The 13,471-nt window shown below is 40.2% G+C and overlaps 1 protein-coding gene across 1 annotated transcript in view; it reads right to left on the reverse strand.

Moving 5' to 3' along the window:
• PTPRO (protein tyrosine phosphatase receptor type O) overlaps positions 1-13,471 on the reverse strand; it is a 213,447-nt gene that overhangs the window by 68,396 nt on the left and 131,580 nt on the right. Inside the window, exons 7-10 of the mRNA XM_080663098.1 lie at positions 12,541-12,737; positions 4,693-4,813; positions 4,154-4,347; positions 3,098-3,209 (exon numbers count right to left, since the gene is read on the reverse strand). Of these exons, the coding sequence (XP_080519224.1) occupies positions 3,098-3,209; positions 4,154-4,347; positions 4,693-4,813; positions 12,541-12,737 (624 nt within the window). The remainder of the gene's footprint in view (positions 1-3,097; positions 3,210-4,153; positions 4,348-4,692; positions 4,814-12,540; positions 12,738-13,471) is intronic.

Raw genomic sequence — 13,471 nt, forward strand, 5'->3', positions numbered from 1 at the left:
AGCTTGCTGCTGGGGTCTGGCTGATCGGGACTGAGAGAGGTGGGCCAGACATGCCCTGGAGCCCTCCCACGGTCCCACCCAAGCTGGCCAACCATGGTCCCTCCCCAGCTGGCCAACCTCCCACATCCCTGCCCGACCCTGATCATGCACTGGTGGGGTCACTTGGCCTGGCCTGTGCCCTCTTGCAATCCGGGTTGAGGAACTGCTCACCCCCCACCCCCCGAGTGCAGGAATTTCATGCACCAGGACTCTAGTGTCTATATATTTGACAATAAAATCTTGAAATATCAACAATGTATCTTAGCAAATAACACAAACCCACATTATATTTCAGAATATTCTAATAAAGGATATTAACCCTGGCTTCTTTGTAGTCTCTTAATATATTCCCAATACTTCATTGTATGCAACTACATATACTTATATTTCTTCAAAAAATATTTTCTCATGTTCTAATTATCATGAGGACAAAAACATATTTGAAATTTCAAACCCAGAAGCACATAGCTCCCTTTCACAGGTACAAGGTCTTCAGATTTTTATATTCTGTGTTGTTACTTTAAAATCCAGCATAGTGCTGAAGGACCACAAGATGTCACTATTTGTTTATTAAGCATTATTTGGTACACCAGCATAATTATGAACTTGATTTGCAGATAAGTTGCCTAACAGGGAGTAGACTTGAGGTCCTGATAAATCACACCTTATTAAAATATTTTTTCCTGTTTTCGTTTATACTGCACAATTTGGCAGTTTGGGTTACAATGGAAAAGCATAGAAAAGTGAAGTTTGTGATCCTTATTTGCTTTAAAATGAAATGAGAAGAAAAATAAATCAGCTACCATTATGTTTGAATAGTGATTTACATTAGGTAATTTAATTCTCACACTATTCGTGGGGTATTGTTATGTCCACATTATAGATGTTGAGAATTGAGACCTATATCAGATAAGACTATGGACCACCAATGTAAGCACAACTTAATAATTTGTCCCAGGAAAAGATAGGAAATTACCAAAGATCAATTTCTTGAAGATAATAGACTGCCCACTGAGGCAAGCAGCTTGCTGATTAACCAGTTTACGTATGCAGACTTGCTTTGTCAACCTAATTGTTACATCATTACCTTTGCCCAATCCCAGTCAGTTCCCAGTTTTGAAAGGCACGCCAGACCACTTGGGTCCAGAACTATGAATCCTATGAATGTTTCATGTCCCATGTGCCCCTCTGAGACACTGCAATGACAGCAAGGTGGGTTCTGCCTCACTGTGTGAGTTCTAATGCCCTGAGCTTGGCTCTCTTAGCCAGGTGTGAGGTAATATTCCGAGTGTTACCAATGAGAAAATAGAAGTCTAGGATCATTGAGATAATTCTAAAGCCAGAAATTAGCAGAACCAGGTCTGTTCAATCAAGTGTTCAGATGGGAATTCCTGGCTTTTTCCAGTCCAGGCATGGCTATCTGAGAAGAGAAGAATATTCTCAGGGAGTTAATACTAATAAAGTTATTGATAGAATGAAGTTTAATTATAATTAAATATGTAATTATTGATATAGTCAACAGCATAACACAAAGCTTCTTTTTTCAAAAAAATTACACTTTATTGATATTTTACAGAGAGGAAGGGAGAGGGATAGAGAGTTAGAAACATCAATTAGCTTCCTCCTGCACACTCCCTACTGGTATGTGCCCACAACCAAGGTACATGCCCTTGGCCGGAATCGAACCTGGGACCCTTGATTCCGCAGGCCAATGCTCTATCCACTGAGCCAAACCGGTTAGGGCAAAACTTCTTAAATAATTGGTATTTTCTCCTTTTTTGAGCCAATGGGGAGCGCTACCATTGGCTAGTAAGGAAAAGTGATGAACTATATAAGTAAATTGCATAAGAATTCACATAGGATTAATTTCTTTCTTTTTTTTTTGAATTTATAAATTTAAATGGAACAAAGCTAGATGTCCAGTGAGGAAAACATTTTGCCAAAATTATTCTTCATCTAAAAATATTTTTCTCTTTTCTCAGTACAACTCTAATTACAGTCTTAGAGTTACCCAAAAGTTCCTGAAAAATCTTAATTCAAACAACTAGGGTTAATGTCTCTTTTATGAATTTCCCCTTTTCATTGTCACCTCTGATCACTTTTACCATCTCTGCTATATGATGATAAACTACACAATTTAAGGCTCTGAGATCTAACATGAACCATTTTTTAAAGTTACTTAAACTTTGTGTCATGTATTTTGCTAAGCAGCTTATTTAATTGAGAAATAATAATCTCTATATATAAAGGCCTAAGCAACCAAATGATCAATTGACTGGTTGCTATGATGTGCACTGACCACAAGGGGGCAGATGCTCAACGCAGAAGCAGCCCCATGGTGGTCAGTGCACTCCCACAGCCAACCTCCTGCAGCTGGCCAACTGCCTGTATTCCCTCCCCCTGGCTGGGCTATCCTCCCCCCGCCTGCCACGCCCCCGCCCCGCTCCCCATCTGCAGGGACCCTACATGTGCACAAATTTGTGCACCAGACCTCTAGTAGATAATAACAGAGAATAGATACTAGTATCATCCCCATTTTTCACATTAAAAAACCACCAAGGCTTAGAAAAGTTAATTGCTCAAGGTCATATATAGCATCCAGCAGAGGTGTGATTCAAACCCAGGTCTATCTGTCTCCACAGGCTTTTAACTCCTGCAGTGGACAACACTGTAGTCAGCCTGGGCTTTAATGGTGTAATTAATAAGGACATGGAGGCCCTCTAGCAAATACAACCATCAAATGGGCAAAGGCAATTGAGTGCAGTGTGAAGCACATCTCTTTTCTGATCAGTTTCAAACAGGGGCACACCACTCAAGGGCAGTGATTCAGAATAAAAATGAATCAAGGGCAGTAACTCAGGATAAAAATAATATTTTAATTTTTAAAGGCTATTATTTAAACAAATAATAATTTTCCAGACTCAAGCATATGATCTTTCATGACACTGGGGCTCAGTCGGTGCTGAGTGAGTGACCGGCACTTTCTGGAGATGTGTCTCTTCAGAACCTTCTGCAGATAATGCTCTCCTCAGGAAACCATTCCCCGCACACCACTCACCTGTTATGAAGCTGATGGTGGAACTGTCACAACAGCTCAATTCTGGGTCTCCCCATGTCACCATGGTCACTCGGAAGTTGTAGTACCATGCTGGCAACAGATTAGCTATTCTCTAAAAAAAAGCAAGGAGACAAAAGACTAAGGGGCAAAATCAGATATTTTTTTAATAGAATTATTTCTATTTGGCCATGAAAAGAACTAATCAATAATTTTTATTTTATATTCTGTGCCTTGTCGTATTCACAAAATTTTCCACTAAAAAACACACACATACCACCTCTTTTTGGAATGAGGTGAGGTGTAAATAAAATGCTATACAAAAATATAATATAATTTTAAAAAGTGATTCAAAGGTTTAGAGTCAGATGCTTCCAATATTGGTTTCATTTTGCAGTTTCCTAAGTTATATTACACAAGTGAAATAGGACTTGTTTGCAAGTGACTGTAGATACATGTCTCCCTATTTCTAAGCCAAATGACCTTTCATAACTCTGTATTCTCCCAGGTTGGACCATAGGCATGTGCCCTTGATGGGTGACAATTACCAGAGTCATCAACAGGGTAGAGGGCAATTGTTACTTCATGTGTGACCTGTAGGGAAACTGCACTTCTAAAATTATTTAAGGTTTAAAGAGAGCAATCTTTACCAGCTCTCTAATGGCCTGACACTACAGGTACTTAACTGTTTTGTCAATGTCAAGAATCATCATCATTACAGTTAAGCAGTGTCAACTAATTATTAAATGATGAAAGGTGATCTCCTGTGTTTTTCTCCCTAGAGCAGTAAGAAACAATAAGCGCTTGGTAGCTCTACTAAAATATAGATTAACAAATAAACTGGGGCGAAAGCCAGTTGCACACAATTCTTTCGCTCTCAAAACAAACAACTAAAATCAATCCTAAAAACAACCAAAAAAAAAAAAAAAAAAAAACCTTGAGAGCAGCAAGCTGTGTATATTTACAAAATGGTCTGATCTGCAGATACCTTTTCCCGACATGAGGTACATATAGGCACATCTATTTACACAGGGAAGTGTGTCAGATGGCTAATATTACCACTGATGCAGTTAAGGAGGTGGTCGCTGCTATTTCATAGTAGGTTGTCCACTCTGATGTCATTGTTGCGGGGTTGAAATAAAACATTTCAACCACATATTTCCTGAACACTCCTACGAATGGTCTGGTCCAGCTCAAAACCACTGCTGTGGGGCCCAAGGGGTAGAGCATTAAATCCTTTATTCCAGTTGGAACTAAGAGGAAGGAGGAGGGGGAAGTGAAAAAAGAAAGCCAAGAAGGAATGTTTAATATCATAGCAATGGCTTCAAACTTCTGCTTAATAACCAAGGTTTTTGCTCTTCTGATACAATCATTGAAAACTAAACATATTTGCCTCTGATTCCCAACCCCCCTCCAAATAGTAAATGCTAAGGATGCCCTCCAGCTATACAATTGCAATAGTTTATTATTCTGAAGGTAGGATGTTGGGTGAACAAGAATGGGCCTCCCATATATGATGATAATGAGTTGAGCTTGGACATTGCACCCCTCCAAATAATACTTTGATAATGTTATTATTCTTGTACCTGGTGACTTACCAATGGCAAATGTCACAGGATCTGAAGGTGGTCCAATCAAAGGGCCTTTTCTTAGATACATCACAACCTGGTATTGGGCACCAGGAACCAGATTTTCAATAATAGATTTGCTTGAGTTCACCTTTAAACCAAACAACCAATAAGATTTCATTAGAGCTTTTAGAATGTGACACAGAGGCTAAAATTGTATTCAGAGACTCTTTGTGGAACCACAGATGCTTTTGAAATCCAGAATCCTTTACTCATGCCCGGGAAGGTCAGATTTCAAAATTAGGATGATTTATAGTTTATGTGAATACTGAAGGAGGCCCAGAACATTCAGATTCTATGGCTGGATTTAATAAGCCCCGTGAAATGCTTTATACCCATCAGTGTTAATTGTAACTATGTACACAAGAGACACATAAACCTCTAACCATAATCAAATCAGCAATACCGTAAGGAGAGTCTGACATTCTAAATTGTAGTGTCACTCGATGGCATACGAAGATCAGTACAGGAATGCCTTCAGTCCCTTGTCACTGAGAAGCATATAATATCTAATTATAGAGATGGAAATGACTTCAGAAATTAGATAGTCCAAGTCTCTTAATAGATTAGGAAAGTAAAGCGAGAGAATGCCCAAGGTCACATATTTAGATTCAGTGCTGAGACTAGAAGCCTAGTGTGTGACCTCTAATCCGCACTACAGGCGAGTCATGGCTGAGCATAGAGATATAGCGGAAGTTCTTTTTTTATTTTATTTAAATTCTTTATTGTTAAAAGTGTTACATATGTCTCCTTTTCCCCCTATTGACCTCTCCCCGCCCACTCCCACCCCCCAGCGTATGCCCTCACCCCCCCCCACTGTCTGTGTCCATTGGTTATGCTTTATACTAGTACATGCATACAAGTCCTTTGGTTGATCTCTCCCCCCACACACACTCCCCTGCCTTCCCTTTGAGTTTTGTCGTCTGTTCGATGCTTCTATGTCTCTGTATCTATTTTTGTTCATCAGTTTACTAGAGGCCTGGTGCATGAAATTCATGCACAGAGGGGGGTAGGAGAGTTGTCCCTCAGTCTGGCCTGTGCCCTCTCGCAATTGGGACCCCTCGGGTAGGGTCCCTAGGCAGGCCTGGCTGGTGATCAGGGCCTATCCGGGCTTTCCTTCCCCTGGCTGCCGGAAGCTGGCTCTGCCCTGCTGCTGCCACTGCTTGCCATCGGTGCGGCACTGCCCCTCCTCCCCCACCACCGGTTGCCTCCAGCTGTGGGGGACAGGTGTGGGGTGCAATAGCTTGGCTGGCCTGGGCCTCCCTCTGCAAGTCGATTGATCATGGGGCTCTAGGCTCTGTGATCAATTGCCCAGCAGAGAGAGGCCCTACCTACCCAGCCGGGGCTCCACGATGGATCGCCCTGCAAAGGGTGGCCTGGGTTTCCCTCTTTGGGGCAATCTCAGAGCCCCCCCTCCACCCCCATTGATCACCCTGCCAGCTACTGGCCTGGGCCTCCCTCTTTGGGGTGATCGATCATGGAGTCCCCCCACCAATCACTCCACAAAGGATGGCCTGGGCCTCCCTCTGCCTGGCAATCGTGGGGTGATGGCGGGGCCCTCAACCAATCGCATCACACCTGCCTTAGCTGGCCTGGCGCCAGTGCGTGTCATAGCATGATCATCCAGAAGGTCATCCGGACAGTCATTCTGCTGTTCGGTTGATTTGCATATTATGCTTTTATTATTATAGATGTTGTTCATTATATTCCACAAATGAATGAAGTTCTTTACAAGGCTATTGTGACCCCATGAAATAATGTTGTCAAGAACATTTCTCATTAGATGAGCTCCTCTTAAATGATTTTTAAAAATCTCTTGATTATGTAACAAAAAACACATAGAGAAAAATAGTGAAAACAGCTAGATAATATATACCCATTTAAATTCAATGTTGGTGTGCATAATGATTGATGATTAAGAAGTATGCTTTGGTGCTTCTGATGTTGACAGTCCTGCTTAATGGAGAGAACACAGGTATTCTGTTAGGCTGCCTAAGATCAAATCTTGACTTTATCCCTCATAAACATGGGAATTCATTATAATTTATAATTTTAAAATAATTTCTACCTTGTTTTCCTCATTGATGAACTATCAACATTACTATTATATATCTCATAGAATTCTAAGGATGTTTAAGACAGAATTTTAAAAAAGTTGACTCTTATTACTCATCAACTTTTTGGCCTCTAGGGTACATAAAATTGTAAAATTGCTGCAAAGGTGCTTAAATAAATGGAAAACAATATTGTTGACAGCTTACCTATGCCATAGTTTGCCGAAGTCTCATCACAATTTTAAGAATAAACATACTGCCCTAGCTGGTTTGGCTCAGTGGATAAAGCATTGGCCTCTGGACTGAAGGGTCCTGGGTTAGATTCTGGTCAAGGGCATATGCCTGGTTGCGGGCTCGATCCCCAGTAGGGGGCATGCAGGAGGCAGCCAATCAATGATTCTCTCTCATCATGGATGTTTCTATCTCTTTCTCTCCTTCTCCCTTCTTCTCTGAATCAATAAAAATATATTAAAAAAAGAATAAACATACTTTTAGTGATATTATATAAAGTAAAACCTCCCCAGTACCAGAAACTGATTCTACCCAGCAGAAACTGTATAATTTGTATTGGCACAATTTGCTCTACACATACGTGCACCCACAGCATGCCAAAATTTATTTTCAATTAATTTGATCAAAATAAGACTAAACTGAATTAATGTTAGCATTTCCACCTTTCCTTTTCTAGTCACACATTAGTTATATCAGGGTTTCTTGCCCAGGTTTTAGAATTTATTTCTGCTGGAAGCCATCTAGACAAGGCTGGTCAACTAGATATCCTCATTTGATAGAGTACCTCCTAAAGAGATAAGGTATGGATAAGAACATGTATATTACACACAACTAAGCTATGCCTTTTTTATTTCTTTAAAATACATTTTTAAACAGTAAAACTAATACTATTTGCTCATTGTAAAAAGAAAAGTAAATAAATTGGAAGTCTTACTGGCCTCCTTCCACCATTTCCAACATCTTGGTGGGCAATCTTCCAGACCTTCCTTGGTACATCCATCCATAAATAATATGCTATTGAACCATACAGGTGTCATATTATCAACATGGCTCCAAACTTTTCTTTTAAATTTCACGAAACATTCTAGACATATTACCATACCTGTGAATGCTGACCTAGTTCATTAATCACTCGTTAAGCACATCAGAATAACACAGGACAATAAAGAGTGTACATTGTTTCTGGGTGTTGTTAAAGTTCCTTTGGTTTGATAATATTTTAGGCAGTAGTCGATTCTGACTATTCAAATGAGTACCTAGAATCACAGCCACTTGAATGTCATAATAATGAATTTGTCCTAGGAAAATTATACATTTGAAGATTACTTGTAATTTATCAATTTTAATTAAAATGAATGGCTATTGATGGGCACTTGTATTTATTTATTTTTTAAAAATATATTTTATTGATTTTTTACAGCGAGGAAGGGAGAGGGATAGAGAGTTAGAAACATCGATGAGAGAGAAACATCGATCAGCTGCCTCCTGCATACCTCCTACTGGGGATGTGCCCGCAACCAAGGTACATGCCTTTCACCAGAATCGAATCTGGGACTCTTCAGTCCACAGGCCGATGCTCTATCCACTGAGCCAAAGCGGTTAGGGCAGTGGTCGGCAAACCGTGGCTCTTGAGCCACGGTTTGCCGCTCTGTTGACTGATGAGTTTGCTGACCACTGTCATATACTACCCTTTACCTCTTTGCATACAATATGCCACAATTGCCTAATCCTCACAGCTTCCAACTACACGGTAACATTTAGTCTAGTCCAGTGGTCGGCAAACTCATTAGTTAACAGAGCGGCAAACCGTGGCTCGCGAGCCGCATGTGGCTCACGAGCCGTGGTTTGCCGACCACTGGGTTAGGGCAATGGGCACTTTTAAATACCCATAAAAAGGCGTATGCTTTTGGATTGGATGACAGCCCTTTGGAAGGATTCTCCCAGCCCACTGGTACCCTCAGAACCAATGTGAGAATAACCATGTGAATGTAGCAGTTTCAGTAGTTTAAATTATACCTTTAAAATAAAAAGCACACACACACACACACACACACACATATATATATATATATATATATATATATACACACACATATATATATATAGAGAGGGTAATGATATTGCAAATGACCTTGTAACAAATCATAAACACCAATATCATCCCCAATTTTTGAATATTTGCTACCACCCTATATCTACACTTCTGTCCCTCCATGCCTTCTTATTTATCCTATACCTTCTTGGGGGTGGGTTGGAGGTAGGAAGAGGAAATGCTCCTTATTAAATAATATGTATTTTATTCTCTAGAGGATCATTTCATACCCCCTTCCCCAATTTCCACCCCATCTTTGCATTCCAATATTTCCTCTCTCCCACTCCTGACTAGCTTAGTCCTCACTGCAGAGAATTATATTCAGCCTAATGTTTCTCCAACTAGTCACCTTCTGAGCTAAAGAAATGGGAGGAAAGATGGACTAGACAGTATAAGAAATACTCAATAAACTTAAATAACTAAGTTGAAGTAGATGGTGGTGAGGGGTCCTTTGAGTCTGAAATGATTTTATTTCTACATTATGTAATCCTCATTCCACTAGTTCTCTTCTATATATTTGTTACAATTACTCAGGCTTTTCTGTGAAGAAACCATAGAATCGCTCCATCTCCCCCCCTTGATTAAAAAAATCCTGTTAGGTTTGTGTAATAATAAAAGCTAACAATTCCTTGCACACTTATATTCCAAGCACTGCATTAAGCATCCAGACTTTGATCTTTAGTACAACTCTATGAGGTAGGATATGCTTCTCCTTATATTACAGATTAAGACACACAGACATAGAGATGAAGAAAGTTGCCTAGGGACTCATAGCTGGTAACTTAAAATCAGGTCTGATACTGGATTCAAAGCTTTTAGTCACTACTTTTGACCTTGTCAAGATGAGCAGTGAGGGTGACCCCCTTCCTAGTGTAGCACATGCAGTCCAACTAAAACAGCATTGGCCTGGAGGTCAGATCACTTAAGTCCTGGTCTCAGCTCTAACACGAATCAGTGTGTAACTTTAGGCAAGTTCCCTAAATAGTTGGCCTCTTAGTGCTACCATTTCTTCATTTATAAAGCCAATAGACTGATTTTTCTGTCTTCTGACTTTGTCATCTAGTTGTACATTCCTATAAATTGTCAAAAAACACTTATGGACCAAGGCAAATCATATATATATATATATATATATATATATATATATATATATATATATATATATATTATATTATGCTTCTTAAGTCTGAAATTTATGATTGTGTGTGAGTCTTTGGAGAAAATGCCAAAATCACATTAGACTTCAGAGAATTGACTGGGTCCTTTCTATAACACCAATTGAGCACTGACTTTATGTTCAACATATATGAATTTATTAATGAATAGCTTAAAATGGTTGTTAGGAGAGATATATCACAAAACTCCTTTTCCCATGAACAGTCACATACAAACACATACATGGAACACACACACAAAAAATCCCGATATGAAGAATATATATGAGATGAGGACAAATTTATATTAAATTAAAACAATGTATCTGCATGGAAGACCAGATCCTGAGCTTCATGAACTTAAGGTTCAAATCAAATTTGTTTTATTCCTAACATCTCACCCAGGATCCACCTATCACAAAAATCAGTGGAGTTGTAGGAGGAATAGGGGCACGAGCAGGGAATCTCATGGATGATCTAGATGAGATATAAAGCAATGATCCTATGGTACATTGATGGTAGAGGCAAAATAGGGAGAATGAAACTATAAAACAGTGAAATGTTACATGAATTGTGAATATGTGTTTGTCTTTAGAATCACACTTATTTTTGAGCTGTATTTTGAATTTTCTATTTAATGTAGTCACAGAACCACTGAACATAAAACTAAAGAAATATTATTATTATTTTCTTTATGGATACTTATTGCTTTAGAACTAAGTCCAAGTCAGATGGATTCTGGTGAGAATGCCTTCTGGATTCCTTTGGTCAATGGTCACGTGACTGTAGGTTGGTTTTTGAGACTTTTTGAACTGATGTTTTCTGATCTGAAAATGTGTGTGTGTAGTGGGATAATGGATGATGGGGTGTAACAATAACAAAATCCTCAAAACATTCTTGTAGTAATTGAAATAACACCTAGCACAATGGTTTAGTTCCCACTCTCTATTTTAAATATTGGTCTCCTTGCCTATAATCTTTAATAGTTTCATGTTTGCACTTCACAAAGGTGCTATCAAAGTGCACTTAGACCAGCCCTTTCTGGATCATTTATAATGTATACTATCTATCTATACTTTTAACCTTCTGTTTCCATGTAAAAAAGACATAATTTGCGCATTAGTTGGGGCAAGGAAGAATGTACCTTGGAGCAGTCAAGTTCTAGGTCACGTTCTGTAAGAGAAAAACATTTTTCTATCAATGCCCAGAGCCAATCATCTTCGGTGCGCTCAGGGAAGGAAGCTTATAAGCTGCACAGTGAGCGATGATGAACAGTTAATTGGTTCAGCATATTTACTCCTTAATTTAATTCAAGTCAAGAGGTGGCCTCAGCTTTAAGCGTGGGCTTATCTCAGCACGCTAAGGCTTTCTAGTGCTCCAAAGGCTACAGTTCCTGAATTCATCTTATCAATTAAAAAATTCTCCCTTTGAATTTCACTAATGCCTGACTTTTGTGGCATAAATGGAAGCATCCCAAATAGCTTTCATATAGCAGGCATCTTTTCTGAGTATTATATTTCCAGTGCACTCCACATGAATTGATACTTTTTCTTTTGCCTTTAGGGAGGTAAATATTGTGTTTGTAAGATATCAGGAAACAGTCAATTTGATTTAATGCAATAATAAAATGGAATACGTAATAAAATGTGGTACTAAAACCAGGTTTTAGGAAAATGCTATTGGGCTCCAGCTCCTGGTGAGTATTCAGGACATCGGAGAGCAAGGCCTGCTCTCGGCCACCCTGCTTGGCTTCCTTCAGGACTGTTGACAGGTGTGTGCACACAGCTGGTAGCCGCTCCCAGAACTGCTGATCTGCTCAATGTCTCCACCTGCCCTCTCTGTGCTCAGCTAACTCCTAACATCCTACAAAACTCTTCTCAGTTGTGATTATTGAGTTTTTTACATTGTAGCCTTTTAATTTTTGAATTATTTTTTTTTCAGTGAGCATGCATTCTTTTATAGTTAAAATAACAAAGAAAAAAAGAGAGAGAAAAAGTAAAAGAAACAAAAACTGCCCCAAACTTTCTCTCTGGTTGTCCACTCCCCTGGTGGAAAATTTTCTCACCAGTTTCCAAATCCTCCCCCTCAATCCCTATTTACTCAGGCCCGTTCCTGCGAACGGCTTCCTGGTGATTTTCAGCCTGGGCCTTGTTTTATACTCTGCAGTAATTATATGCTCAGTTACCCTTTGTTCTCACTAGATTATAAGCTCTGTAAGAGCAGGATGTATAAAAATATCTAGATCCCCAGTATCTATCCTAGTTCCTGGTATATCGCAGGTGCTCAGTAAATTCTCCTGCGTGAGGAATGAAAGGAAGGAGACGGCCACCCTAAGAGGGAAAAGGAAGATCACTGTGACCCAAGAGCCATGCACACTCATTCCCCGCTCCTGTTCTGGCTCACGGAGCACCAGAGGCCTGAGCCCAGCTTCTCCGAGGCCGCCCGCATTGCCTGCCAGGCTGCGCTGCAGTAGGTGAGTGAGCCCACAGCCAATCCCTTCCTTTACCTGCGTGCAGTACTGTTTTTCTAGCCTCTGGCTCTCCTTTTGTTTCTGGCAGGTGAGGGACACCACAGACACAATGGTGCTGTTGTAGTTCTCTTGGGAGGACGTCCAGGACATCAAGGCTGTGGTTGAGCTTAAAACATGCACACTCACATGTTGGGGCTTCTCAGTGAGCTCCTCAATCCACTCTCCCGAAGGACCTGAAGGTTTCAAAGGAGAGCACAAGGCACGTGTCACCCTGAGATGGTTGAGACAACAGGCTAGTTTTAAAAATCATGTTGTTTCCCCTTCGCCCTAAAAGAGATATTCCAAGTAAGATTGGCCGCCTGGCCCTGCTGGCGTGGCTCATTGGTTGAGCGTTGACCTATGAATCTGGAGGTCATAGTTCGATTCCCGCTCAGGGTTGCTGGCTTGATCCCAGTGTGGGGCGTGCAGGAAGCAGCCAATCAATGATTCTCTCTCATCATGATGTTTCTATCTCTCTCTCCCTATACCTTCCTCTATGAAATTAATAAAAAAAAAATTTAAAACACATATTAAAAAAGAAAAATATTGGAAGCCTGACTGGTCTTGACATCGTCTGCCCATCTTCTGTTTAGGTCAATTGTATCCCTCATCATTGACCTAAACAGCAGCCGCAGCAGCAAAAACAGCCCTAGTGAGAGATAGAAGCTTCATTTCCATTATGTACATCTGAGTTAATTCTGGAAAATTCTTCACTGGTGCAAATTTACTTCTCTTTTAACAAAGAGTGGATATAGCAGTGTGACATGTCATCAGTGTTGGTAATTTCTTTGTTGTAGGACCGTGGTCGGCAAACTGCGGCACGCGAGCCACATGCAGCTCTTTGGCCCGGTGAGTGTGGCTCTTCCACAAAATACCACGGCCTGGGCGAGTCTATTTTGAAGAAGTGGCGTTAGAAGAAGTTTAAGTT

The sequence above is a fragment of the Plecotus auritus genome (assembly GCF_963455305.1).
Source record: "Plecotus auritus genome assembly, chromosome: 3".
Taxonomy (NCBI): domain Eukaryota; kingdom Metazoa; phylum Chordata; class Mammalia; order Chiroptera; family Vespertilionidae; genus Plecotus; species Plecotus auritus.